General features: G+C 37.9%; 1 protein-coding gene across 1 annotated transcript in view; it reads left to right on the top strand.

Annotated features, from left to right (window-relative positions):
• Positions 1-12422, top strand: part of LOC140146073 (ectopic P granules protein 5 homolog) — a 74922-nt gene extending 62500 nt beyond the window's left edge. The window contains 7 exon segments of the mRNA XM_072167826.1: positions 99-149; positions 3579-3778; positions 6819-7067; positions 9659-9884; positions 10626-10832; positions 11541-11816; positions 11818-12422. Coding sequence (XP_072023927.1) covers positions 99-149; positions 3579-3778; positions 6819-7067; positions 9659-9884; positions 10626-10832; positions 11541-11816; positions 11818-11896 — 1288 coding nt within the window. The 3' untranslated portion in view covers positions 11897-12422.
• Positions 12423-13372: the final 950 nt, after the last annotated feature.

Raw genomic sequence — 13372 nt, 5'->3', positions numbered from 1 at the left:
TTTGCAAGTTAATGTGTGTGTGTTTATCTAACTTTCTTACATGTGGGTGTTGTTTTGCTTCTTATATATGTGCTGTCTGCTATTAACCTTTCCTACAGTAGTAATAGAATGACTGTGATGAACCAAATAGATGCACACATTTCACTTAGGTGAGTGAATGTCTGTATTTTGCTTTCTACCCATTCCCACCTTTGCATGATTACCACTGCAAAAGCACATAGTAATAATGAATAGACAATCTTAGTCAGTGGGGTGCGCACAATTTCATTGGTTTCTAGGTGTTGTCTACGCGGCAATATAGGATAGTGGCCATGTCATCTTGGAACACGCTTGTCGAGGCGTGCGTATGTAGCGTGTTGTAGACATATGTCTAGTGTGTAATACGCGCCCGAGACTTGCAGTACGGGCAAGTGATGTTGTAATATATCTTTTTAATTAGTAATTAATTTTAGTTATTAAAATAATTTTTAACTGGCTGAGAATGAGTGCACTGGCATCCACTGCTCACAATATTGGACCCGCCTATCCGCTATGACACCATAGAATATAGAAAAACAAAAAAATTCTTTTATTGATTTTTCTGTAAACCATAGATACTTGGGAATAACTTAAGAATACCAAATTAACCCTAACACTAACACACATTGTGCAGAGGGTAACGGAAAAAAACCCTGTTCTGCGGGCCCGACTGACTCAGATTTAGAACAAATTGGGGAAAAAATTTCTTGTACAAATGAATGCCGACTCAAATTTTGGAAATTTCAGGAACACAATTTTTTTTTTTTTTCTCAAATTGCAAATTATTTACAAATTTTGGTGATTTTTGGGGTCATTTCCAAAAAAAAAAAAAAAAAAAAAATATAGGACCGACCGACCGACCCTTCTTGAAAGGTTCGTCTGTAGAACAGGGTGTGGGTTTTTTCGTCGCCTTATACTTGTTGTATTATCAAGTGTTGCCTGTTTGAAATCGCCTACTGTGTAAGTGATGTTTGTAGGTCTCAATAGATTAGTAGAATTTAATTGTGTGTATGAAACCTAATCATATACCGTAGAAACCCGTCTATAAGGAATAGAAGCGACTGTGATGATAGCATATTTCACGCTAGCGCCCTCCACAATATTATATCATTATGGAATTTGAGCAAATCATTTACCGACACAAGCAGGTATACAATGTATTATTTTATCTTTATTTCAGATCTCACGAGCATAGCTCACTTGGCAAGGCATAAGACTTTGGTTCTTTAGATCGGAAGATGGTGAGTTCGAGCCTCATCACGGTCACACAAACTTTTATAAACAAAATATTGTTCAAACTTTTCATTTATATTTTCTTGCATTTTCTAAAGACTCCTTTCGTGATCATTTTTTTTTCATATTTAGTTTAATTTATTCTATTGTTTTTCTTTTATTGTTTCTTTTCTTTGTCTTTTTTTCTTGTTTAATTTTATTTTTTCTTCATTTTCTTTGATTCATATAATATTGGCAGGATAAGGAGAGGAGGGAACTAAAGACCCATTCAGTGATTTGCTCATCCGGACGATCGTAAAAATCATCAAAATTCACCTTTGTCATTGTCATAGATGTGGTAACATAGCCTGCTAGTGGTTCAGCAGAAAACCGTGTGACACATAATATAGGCCTACATTTGGCTACATTTTATTATACGATAAATACGAATTTATTAAACATGGTAACAAATATTCTCTAGCAGATCGGTTATACGATGGAACTGGTAGGCATAGGCCTATTATAAATTCGGGATATTAAATATCTTCCTGACGAGACAGATCTGCGCATGTGGTCAAAGACGATTCCTTACTAGCCACAGACCGTCCGCTGGAATTAGTTGAACATGAACCATTCGCTATGGCTGTTGGTCGGACCTCTCATCTCTCCACCTATAATCCCCGACATTGCCCTTATGAACTCACATCCTCCTGTTTTATTTCAATACGCTGGCGGTTACGTAATAATCGGATTAACTACCATAGCAATAGGTGAAAACAATTTTGAATATACCGCGTTATACACTGATACGCTCAGGCGGTACCTCTTCATTGAACCATATCATGCTGCACCTGTAAGATCTTTGAAAAGACCAGTATTGTATTCAATCTATGATTGCAGACATACACAGTACAGGTGATGAGTGTAACCTGCTTGTAGCGCAGCGCGATATGTTCAAAATTGTTTTCACCTATTGCTATGGTAATTAATCCGAGTAATTACGCAACTTCACCAGCGTATAATGGCCGAATAAATTCTGACCATCACTTGGCTTGTTGGATTCGTCTATACTACAATTAGCTGTCGGTGACGTAATAATCGCAATAACTACCATCAAGCAGATTGCACTAATCACCCGCGTATGTCACCAAACATAGATTGAATACCACTCTTTTCATAAATACTAATCTTACATGGCGAGTGATTAGCATTTCTTTGACAACTATGGTTTAATGCATAGGTGCCACGTGAACGATGAAGTGCAGGGCTATATATTCAAATTGTATTCATCAATTGCTATGGTAGTTAATCCGATTAATTACGCACATCGACAGCGAATAGCATATAGTATGGGTTCAAGTGGAACAAAAAATAGTGTATGTCCATTGCTAGCTATGGTAATTAATCATGTTAGTGTTTACATCACTACTTCGGTGAAGACAAGAGAAGTGTGCCTTCTCTACCAACGCCTGTGATATAACAGGTGCAAGCGAAACAAAATTGAATGACCAGAATAGTTTCCTTTGTCAGATGAATTGATTGAAGTTTTTGAAGACACTCTATCATTCTTGATGGGACAATAGATTCAAATATGGAATAATTATTATTCCTCATCTATTAATTTTAAATAAAAAAAACTGCAATTGTGGCAACAGAACAATATTTATTTTGATTTCATTTCAAGTAGAAACAAAATCGTGCTTAAGCCAAAAACGCACCCTACCTACCATTCCTCAAGAATTGGGATGGCACAAAGGTGCAACATAGGTTTTATTGCAAAGACGAGGACAGACAAGTAGTTACAACACATCTGTCTAACCGTGGGTTTCGCTTATTATTTAGAATAAATGCTTTTACTAGTTTCTATAAAACCACAAAATTACTAAAAAAACAAAAACAAAAACTAAAAACAAAAAAAAAAAAAAACACCTAAAATTAAAAGTAGAAAGGTAGATTTGAAGAAAGATAAAAAGAACATGTCAAAAGTTAAAATTAAACGAGAATGAAAAACGGAACCGGTGCCCGGACCATGCTCTCTTCAGCATGTCTTCAGTTCCAAAGTCTGACGCCTATCAATTTAGCTATACGATCCTGATATACTAAACAGTCGTTATTATGTCAATACAATTGATTGGTGTTACAACATACTTAGATGGAATGCATAGCCACCCAGTGCCAGTATATATTTGCTCAAACTCCAAATACAACAAGCAACCAATTTTATTGAGGGCGTTTCTTAGGTATATCCTTGTAGACGGGGTTTTACGGTATGTGGTTCCAAAACCCACCAGACAAGAAAGACATATTGTTCAACTAATAAATCAGTTGGCTTTACATTTTGTCCATAGCTTGATGAGAAGTGCTGCAGGACTGACATCGGGGGAAAATATGGAGTTCTCCGGGAGTGGTGAGGTCAAACGGAGATCATATGTGAACCTGGTTGTAGGAATGCTGTGTAGATGTTCCCAGCTGCAGGATGTGAGGAGTGATCAGTTCATTGCACCATTACATTCACTACTCAATGATGTGGAGATGATAGCTACTGCTGGTAAGTGTGTGTTTGTGCAAATTATGCCAGCACACGTATGTGAAAGTGGGGAAAAAACAAGTATATTTGCATGTACCTAAGTATACCCATCATTGGAGGACATGAACTGTGCCATCAGGAGTAAGCTACAGGTATAATCATACATATATATGCGGTCTTGTATCATGCACACATTTCCTTCTCTGTTCTACTCTTTCAAAGACTTGAAGTTGAACTAACAAATTAACAATACCATTAAAATGTACTTTAAGCATAATGGCACCAGACACAAAGTTTAACTATGCTGTTAATTTGTTTATTTTATTCTGCAAAGAGCTGTTCAGTGTTCACAGTTCACCAGATCTGGTGTTCGCCCTGTTCATCCTCACTCAAAATGAGTCAGCAAATGTGTTTTCAAAACAATCACATATTTAACTCAGCAAATGATGGCATAGCCTGACCCCTACATCTTTTTAGCATTTTTGGACAAATTTATGAGCAATAGCCACAATATAGTAAATTGGTCTTGAATAAAAATTCTTACAGATTATGTACCAGAATGCTTAGCTATTATTTCTATATAACTTGTAGAATTGCCCTTCCATGCTTCTACTATGACAGTCGTGACAGTTGTAGTGCGAGTTCTCGCACTGAACAGCGGGAATTCACGAGATGTGTTTGCACCACGTTTTCCGGATCGATTTTCCATTCGATCACCGCTGAATTTTTAATTTGTAAGCTTTTGTGTCTATCGTCTTCTGTTGACACTGAAAATTGTTCCGCAGGTTACTTGATCCCATCCTCTTCGCCATTGTAATATTTGTGAATGAAGGCACACAGAGATGTATATAAATATGATATAATATCAGAACTTCAGTTTGGTTTGATTCATTTTTGGCGGCCATCTCCAATGCCCCGAGTATTGCCGGTTGATGTACACAAGTGTGTGAATGTTGCTGTTGCTATGTTGATACTAGATTCAGAGGATATTACATCACGATTAGACCTACCTCTTGCAAGTTTCTTGACCTTTGCTTTCACATCTTCAGTCGCCAGGACATTGTCGATCCACATCAGGAGAATGCAGGGTCAAGAATGGCGGATACCAGGTACAATGGTTCTCCAAATGGTAGGTCTACCGTGTTTCCTTGGGTTGTGTCCATCATTACAGTGACAAAGTTTGAGGCTTCTGATTAAGCCAGTTAGGTACCGAGCACTTACATGTTTTCAAGGTGATGGTTCAAGGACAAAATACAAGGCAGTACAAGACCAATCGTCACAACTTGTTCACCTTGGGCCAAGTCAGTGGCCTCAAGGAAGGGTTCCAATATAGTAACTAGCAACTGACTCCATTCTCTGGGACTGAACTTTGCTTCAGTTTGTGCTTGATCTTCTAGAAGATCACACAATATCTGCTTTAACCTGTCGCAGTGTTGAATTCCACCGTGTGCAGACAAGGACAGGAATGCCTTTAATTTTTGCGAGGCCCAAATGCCCTTTTAAAGGCTTCTTTGAAGGAGCAACTGAAATGTGTAGCAATGTGCACAATCTTGAAGCCTTGCCCAGGGCTAGATTTATTGTTTTAGTTTCTTTCAGGTCATCTGATACAGTAAGTAGAAGGGTGTGTGTAAAACATTGCAGGCGTTGCTTCCTGCAATTCCTGGTGAATAGATTTACTTCTTCCTGCACACCTTCATCAAGCTCTCCCCATTGGCTGCTATCATCATCTGCAGCATCATGATCAGTGGATTTTGGGAAGCACACAGTAACTGCTTTTTTCATGTTTGATGCATTGTCACTTAATATGTAGACAAGTTTATTCCTTATTGGATACTCATCACAGACGGCTTCAAATGTCTCACAGATTTTTTCTCCCCTGTGGGAACCTGTGAATCTGTCACAGCTTAACAGATATGCAGATATGACTTCATGTTGATGTCAGACTTCTGGATTTCAATGGTGTGCTTAGTCACCCCCAGGTACCCCCTCATCTGCCGGTCAGACCAGATATCTACTGTTGCAGAAACAAAAGATGTTTGTTCAAGTGGAGCCTTGATGATGTCTTGCTGGTTTCCCACCATATCGCTGATGCGGGATGATGCTGTTCCCCTACTAACTGGTTCATATTTGTTGTCCAGTAAGGCAATCAAATGGCGAAAACTCTGATATTTGACTATAGCATGGCACAGTCTATTGTCAGATCAGATATAATAGCTTCTGTTATAGCTTGCTGACGTGGATGATTTAAGCCATAGACAGCAACCTGCCTGCTTCATGCAAAAGATGTTATAGGCTTGGTATCTGTCACTATTTAAATATTGGACATAGTCACAATATCTGTCTAAAATTCAAATTCCACTTCATTTCTGTGTAAGTTTTCCAAACGGCATGCCAAAAATGCCCCCCCCCCCATTTTACCCTCCCACAGCTCAGCCTCATGCCAGGGCTTAGCCTTATTCAAAATTATTGTACAGTCATGGCAGTAGACTAAAGTCAGGGGGGCACTCACATCATAGTGGTACGTATGGGTATGTACGGCGGTCAAGGTCTCTTTTTCAGGCTCTCCGGCATTAAGACCAACATTTGGATCTGCACCATTTGAACCTCAAACTCTGAGTCGGACAATCATGACAATTGAATTGTAGTTTGAAATTGGAAAAAATGGATTTTTAACTTCACGGCCATTGATTGACAGCCCCTGGTTTACAGCCTATAATTTGGCCCTAAGTTTGCCTACCAAAATTTAGGTGGAGTGTCAAATACAGACAGGGCATGAGTGTTTACATGGTTTGTATATCATCATCATCATGTTTATTGTTTATATCAATTGTGCATTGATATGTGAAAGTGTGTTTGTGTTACATTTTATGTTTTATTGAGTCAATTGGATTATTTGGTATCATTTAATGTAGAAAATGGAAAATATTATGACCATGCAGTAAATCCAAAAACAAGGTCATCTACACTTAAGCCCTGTGCATTTTTGCAGAAAACAAAAAAATTGTTTTGCGATTGTATTTTCCATTCGCTAGACTATAATTATACCTGTTATAATTCCTAGGTGGAACCCCAGACCAACGTGTGCCAGAACTCCAAGTACTTCTCAACATCATCTTGTCCCTGCTTAACAACTGTTCACCTATTCATGGAGCTCCTGAAGCTATAATAAAAGGAATCACGGGATGGCTGGAAATGACATCAAGTAGTGCTGTCTCACTACCATGCATAACATCTGCATGTAGGACTGTGGCATCGGTTAAGTACATGGCCCAGCTAGTGGAGGCATGTATTGAGGCTCACTTTAGTTCTGGTAAGTTATTGTGCTCTTTACTCTTGAACCAAAATGACATAGCTTGAAATGGCAATGTTGCTTGGTGAATATGGACAATTATCAATTTTAATTACGGATAAAAGGAAATCTTTTTTACACATTGAAGAAACATATTTTCAGAAAGTGGATCAATGCAAAATGACTACTTTTTACATTGTACCAGTTGTACAAGTTGAATATATTTGCTTCAAGTTCAACTATCACAATGTTGATAGGATTTTCTGTTCTTGGGTCAGTCCATGTCAAAACAGACTGAGTGTACACCCACCCTCTTGGATTATGCTCTCCTTTGGCTCAGGGGTACCTTTCATGGACCCCTAGGTGAGGTCACAAGAAAAAAATTCAAATTCAATTTCGTTCCCGAATGGCGGGCCTACTAAGTTTAGCGACCTTGACCAAAATTGGGAATTTAAGGTGTCCAAATGACAAAGCGCTCTCTTTGAGAGGCATTTTCTTCTTAATTAAATCAGTTGTGACCCTCTTTTTGAATGTGGTCACTCACTGGCTGTGTCTGAAATGCCTAATGCCAAAAAAGATTGATTTCGTAATTTCGTTGGGATTTCAGAGGGGTCAAAATCAGCACTTCATACTGTTCAATCAAATTATCTTTGATTTTGAAAGACCCATGATAATGCCACAGTGCACTTATAGGTTCTAATTCTGTTCAGACTGGATTGACCAGGAGCCAATGTCTATGAGCAATTCAAAAAGAGAAATTTCTAGACCCCTACAGAATTTTAGGCCCCCCTAAAGTGGTTCAGCCACAAATGGCGCTTAAAATCGGCAAATTTTGACACCTAATAACTTTAGGTGTACACCAGATATGAATTTCTAGTCTTTTGCATCTGAAAGAATGTAGTCTAATGTTACTAGGAACATAAGATTTGTTTTGTATTTTTGTGTTTTGATACTTTCAAAAAGGTCGTTGACCTATGAACATTTTTCCTCTTACCGCCCTCCTGAAAGGTCTGACACATAACAAACTATACATTTTTTTTTCCTCATGACCATACGAGTAATTTGATATATTACTTGACATAATTGGGAGCATTCTGAAATTTGACCCCCATAACCTGTACTTTGCATGTGCATCGTTGCCAGGAAGTGCATTTTTGACCCCTTAAAAATCCATACAGAGGATTAGAAAGTAGTTTTTTCTTATTACTTGACTCAAGAGCAACTTGAAATATCAGGATAAATAATACAAATGGCTATAAAGTGATCAAAAATTAAAAAAAATATCATACTAAAATTGGCATTTTGTACCGTATCCTGTATGCATGGTATGTTAGGCAAAAATGACTATTTTTGAAAGCGTCAACTTAATACTAAAACACAAAAAATACAAAACAAATCTTATGTTCCTAATAACATTAAACTACATTCTTTCAGATGCAAAAGACTAGAAATTCATATCTGGTGTACACCTAAAGTTATTAGGGGTCAAAATTTGCCGACTTTAAGTGCCATTTGTGGCTGAACCACTTTAGGGTGGCCTAAAATTCTGTAGGGGTCTAGAAATTTCTCTTTTTTTAATTGCTCATAGACATTGGCATATGGTTAATCCATTCTGAACATAATTAGGACCTATAAGTGCACTGTGACATTATCATGGGTCCTTCAATATCAAGATAATTTGATTGAACAGTACGAAGTGCTGATTTTGACCCCCTCTGAAATCCCAACGAAATTCAAATCTATCTTTTTGGCATTAGGTATTTCAGACACAGCCAGTGAGTGACCACATTCAAAAAGAGGATCACAACTGATTCAATTAAGAAGAAAGTGCCCGTCAAAGAGAGCACTTTGTCATTTGGACCCCTTAAATTCACAATTTTGGTCGAGGTCGCCAAACTTTGATTGCCCGCCATTCGCAAACGAAATGGAATTTGAATTTTTTCTTGTGACCTCACCTAGGGATCCATGAAAGGTACCCCTGAGCCAAAGGAGAGCAAAATCCAAGAGGGTGGGTGTACACTCAATCTGTTTCGACATGGACTGACCCTCTTCTAGAAGCAAGTTTAGGAGACAGGACTACAAATTTGCTGAGAGACTGTAATTTTAATCATCAATGACAATCAGCCTACAAATTGCATACAGTATCAGAAGAGTCCACTTCATATAGTCAGTGTGGAATATTCACCAGCAAAGTAACTCCCAGTTAACTGGATCACACACCATCTGAATTATGGTATATGTGGTGGACTTTGTGTGACGATCACTTTGATCATGGTTCAGGACTCAAAAGCACAATCCAGTTGACATAGTGATAATCAGATTACACTTAACACTTGGCTGGCAAATAGTGTATAAAGCAACTCATTGGTATATAGTACTAGGACCGCAAATTCCCCAAGGCATTTAGAGACTGGGCATCAGCTGCAATTATCTATTGGAATGAGTGCCCAAGTCCCTGGGTGACCTCAAATATGTAATATTTGTGTATGTAATATGTAGCATATTAATTGAAACACTTGAAAACTTCTTTCTACTTCCAACCAAGAGGGGCAGTGACTAATTGATTACCCATTTTGAAATATTTTTTTGGCAAACTTACTTTTCCAAAACAGATATTGACCTAATGGCTGATCCAAGTCGTGGATGGGGTGTGTTGAATAGCACCCTAAATGTACCTGAAATCACACATGATGAGTTCTTAGCAGAGAGCTTCAAGCAAGGAGCATACTTGACACTATTTGTGTATCTAAGTCAACGATTACCATCATGCCAGACATTGGAAGAGGAGAGTGCACTGTATACTAAACTTATGGATTGGTGTATACAATGTAAACCAAAGTAAGAATATATGTGACATGATCAAGGGGAGAGTCGGATGTCGCTAATATTGTTTTTGAGATATTGGCAAAAACAGTGTTCAAATTCTTTTGTTTTATATTGTTTTCAGCCATTGATAAATTGCTCATAACTCAGTAACAAGATGTCCGATTTTGATGGGGTTTGTATCAAAATGTAGCATTTATAAACTGCCAGAAGATGTAAAAAACCTCTAATTGAAAATTGCCGACATGCGACTCATTCCCCTTGATCCTGTCACATTTGCACATATTGTTATGTATATCGCCACTGAAGCTACTATATCACTCCTATCAATGGACCTGTACTGACAGCTTTGCATGATTCAATGCTTTAGAATTGTTAACATTCAAATTTTCTATGTTTAATTGTAGTTTTATAGAGGTTTTCTAATAACATAATGTGTATTTAGACCACTAAAATCCAAGACTTGGTTCTTAACTTGTTTGTATGTCCTAAATAACAACTGGCATCCCATCAAAAAATTGGTAGTATTCAAAGTCCTAGGGGAATTACATGGAGACAGTATGGCTGACTATATGGATTCCTCTTGTATATTTCTACAGTCCATGGTTTCATCAACTAATTAACCCCAAAGATGGGACAGAATCTGAATCTATGCAAAGATCAAGCTCTTTTAAGAGTATATTAAGCCTTATGTGAACTGGAAAAAATTTATTATGTAATTAATGATTTGATTTTATCCTCCTGTATGTACCACAGACATGAGAATGAGCCCAAAGTGTTCCTGTGGTGGTGGCGAGCATTAGAACTCACACTACGCCTGATCAACTTTGGCACTGCAAGTTGGACGTTATCCCGGTCACTCAACAATTTGGTACCAATGATGTCGGCACTGGGTGAAGACAGGAGCTCCAGTGGTCTGCTTGGGGCAATTGGATTGGGAAGACAGTCTCAACTATCTCATCAGTAAGTAACAGTGGGAGATGTTAATGGATGGGTTGGGTCATTTTCAGTCAAACTTAGCATACACTTAAATATTGTCCATATTGAATGGCCCTTTGAGGAGACTTGTTTGAGCTAAAATTGTTTCAGGTAAATTAGGCCATTCTTGGCCAAGCTCGAACATACCTGTTGTGTCCATGTAGCATACTAAGTATGTTTGCATTAATATATAAGGTGCATAGATACTATCTTCTAGACTGCATCCAAATGGATTCTCGCACTTGGTTGTGAATTTCTGGCCCTGTATACATGTGTATGTATATCGCAGAGTTACAAGCATGCCGAGTATTCCCTCAAGAATTTGCCAAATATAACATAATACCAAGTACATATTGTATTATCTCTGGACTGGGCCTGCTATCCAGAGTAGTCAATGTGAGTAGGTATGCTCCGGCATTGAAATGGCATAGGAATTTATTGTATGCTTGGTGTTATACCAGCATTTAGCTTCGGCCAGTATGACATTTCATAATCATTTCTGACCATAAACTAATTTATATACCTCATATATAGATTCCTGTGATCTCAAAACCATGACTATGCCCCTACGCCTCGGGGCATAGTCATGGTTTTGAGATCACCGCGGGCCTATAATTTTAACCATGCCCCTCATAGCAGTCAATATTTGTATAATATTTTCCAAATCAAATCCACTCTTTTGTCTTCCATTAGATTTCGTCTCATCTCTCGGTGTATGGCATCTTTCATATCAGCCCAGGTACTACGCAATGGTCATATCCGTCTCAAACCAATGGAAGTTGGCGCCATTCGAGATGCACAGACTTATCCAACATCACCAACCTCCCCAGATGCACCACGTCCTAGCAGCCAAGCTTTACAAGCTCTGAAAATCCTGGAGTCAACAGTTGATAACAAGAATTATATTGCCTTGAAAGAACATACACTGCTAGCCAAGTCGTATGTGTTGAATTCGGAGAAGTCTTTAAAGATGCTCGGATTTACTGGCCAAATTGGTGGCTGCTTTATTTCCAGACCAACAGTACTTAATTCTTATTCAGAGTGGGTAATATTTTATAGAGTGTTCACTGTTATTGTTGTTTTTGAACTGAGTGGTTAGATCAACTTGGTTGAAATATGTTTTTTTTTTTTTTCAAACCATATCTATGAAAGGGACCAGGTAAGAGAGTAGGTCACAATTGTTATGCTATATCTTCCAGTCTTCTGCTGGGCTTACTTCGCTGGCATAGTGCATGTTAGAATATGACCATTGCTAAGTTGACTGGCTCAAGAAGCCTATTGGATTTCATAATTCAGAATACGTGTAGGTGTATGAGCATAGGCTTGAACAAGTAACCAATGGATATTTTGTGCAATCTGTCAGGGAATAATGGTTAAAGATAGCATATCCGACTCCTGTATCATGAATTTCTCTTTTTAGTGAGTGAGATATCATACCCAGTACATTAATTTATGATGAAAAAGATGATGTGAAGCTGCAACTTGTTATTTGAAGTGGGTGCCTAAGAATGGGCGTATTTACTCTTTTGGTTGTTGTAGATGGTTGTCTGCTTTCGCTGATCTGATGCAGCTATTTGTTGAGCATGGACTTGCCCAATAAATTGTATGTAAATCATTAATATACAACAGTCACTCTGAACCTATGACCATTCCTTGCAAAACACTAAATCTCACTGATGCCTTACTATCTGTAAGGTTACAATTGGTAATCCAAGGCCAAGAAAAAAAGTTTGTTTGTCCTTTCAGCCAGTCAGATTTGGGAGGGGGAATAGACATCTCAGAGAAAGAAAAAATTATAAATGAACATGAAGGGTAGTTGGGTGTCGCTTCTTTGAAATTTCAGGTTATAATTATTTCACACATTCATTTACCATGAGAAAATAAATCTTTTCACCTTATAATAAGGGGGAGGGCAGGGTATTTTTAGATTTTTTTGGTTCGTCTGGAAAGGGCAAACATACCTTCTTCTCATTGACTTAATAATCATTCAGAATATTATCAGAAAGCCTTTTAATGGGTCCGCCCACCCTTTATGGGATTATTTGTGGGGCCTGAGAGCACATCAGACAGGCCAAATTGCATTTTGAATACGAGGAATGTCCTTTTCAAATAATTTTTAAACTAAATCATTTTAAATTAATGATATGTACTTAATGATAATGATATGTAGTGTATGTAGCTGGGATGAAAAGCTATCCATCAGGAAAATTTGGACCTTTCGTATTGAAGATAAAAATCCCCCCCCCCCTCCTGAGGTATTACGAGTGTTCACATCTTGTGATTGAAATTGTTTAATGGTATTGTCAGCATAATTCAGCACCATGGGCATTTACCAGTTCCCTCCCCTCCTTGGATACACACCATTAATATTGTATACATAAATGAAAGGTATGAAGCACTTTGGGTTGGAGATACCTGAGAAAGTGTGGCATTATGGGTAAAGTGTACAAAGTAACACAGTTATTCTCCGCAATATATCTGAGCAACTATATACTTAATGCAATTTGAATTTAAATTAAACAATT

The sequence above is a fragment of the Amphiura filiformis genome, chromosome 1 (assembly GCF_039555335.1).
Source record: "Amphiura filiformis chromosome 1, Afil_fr2py, whole genome shotgun sequence".
Classification (NCBI taxonomy): domain Eukaryota; kingdom Metazoa; phylum Echinodermata; class Ophiuroidea; order Amphilepidida; family Amphiuridae; genus Amphiura; species Amphiura filiformis.
The sequence above is the reverse complement of the archived record's forward strand: the minus strand, read 5'-3'. Positions and strand labels throughout refer to the sequence as shown.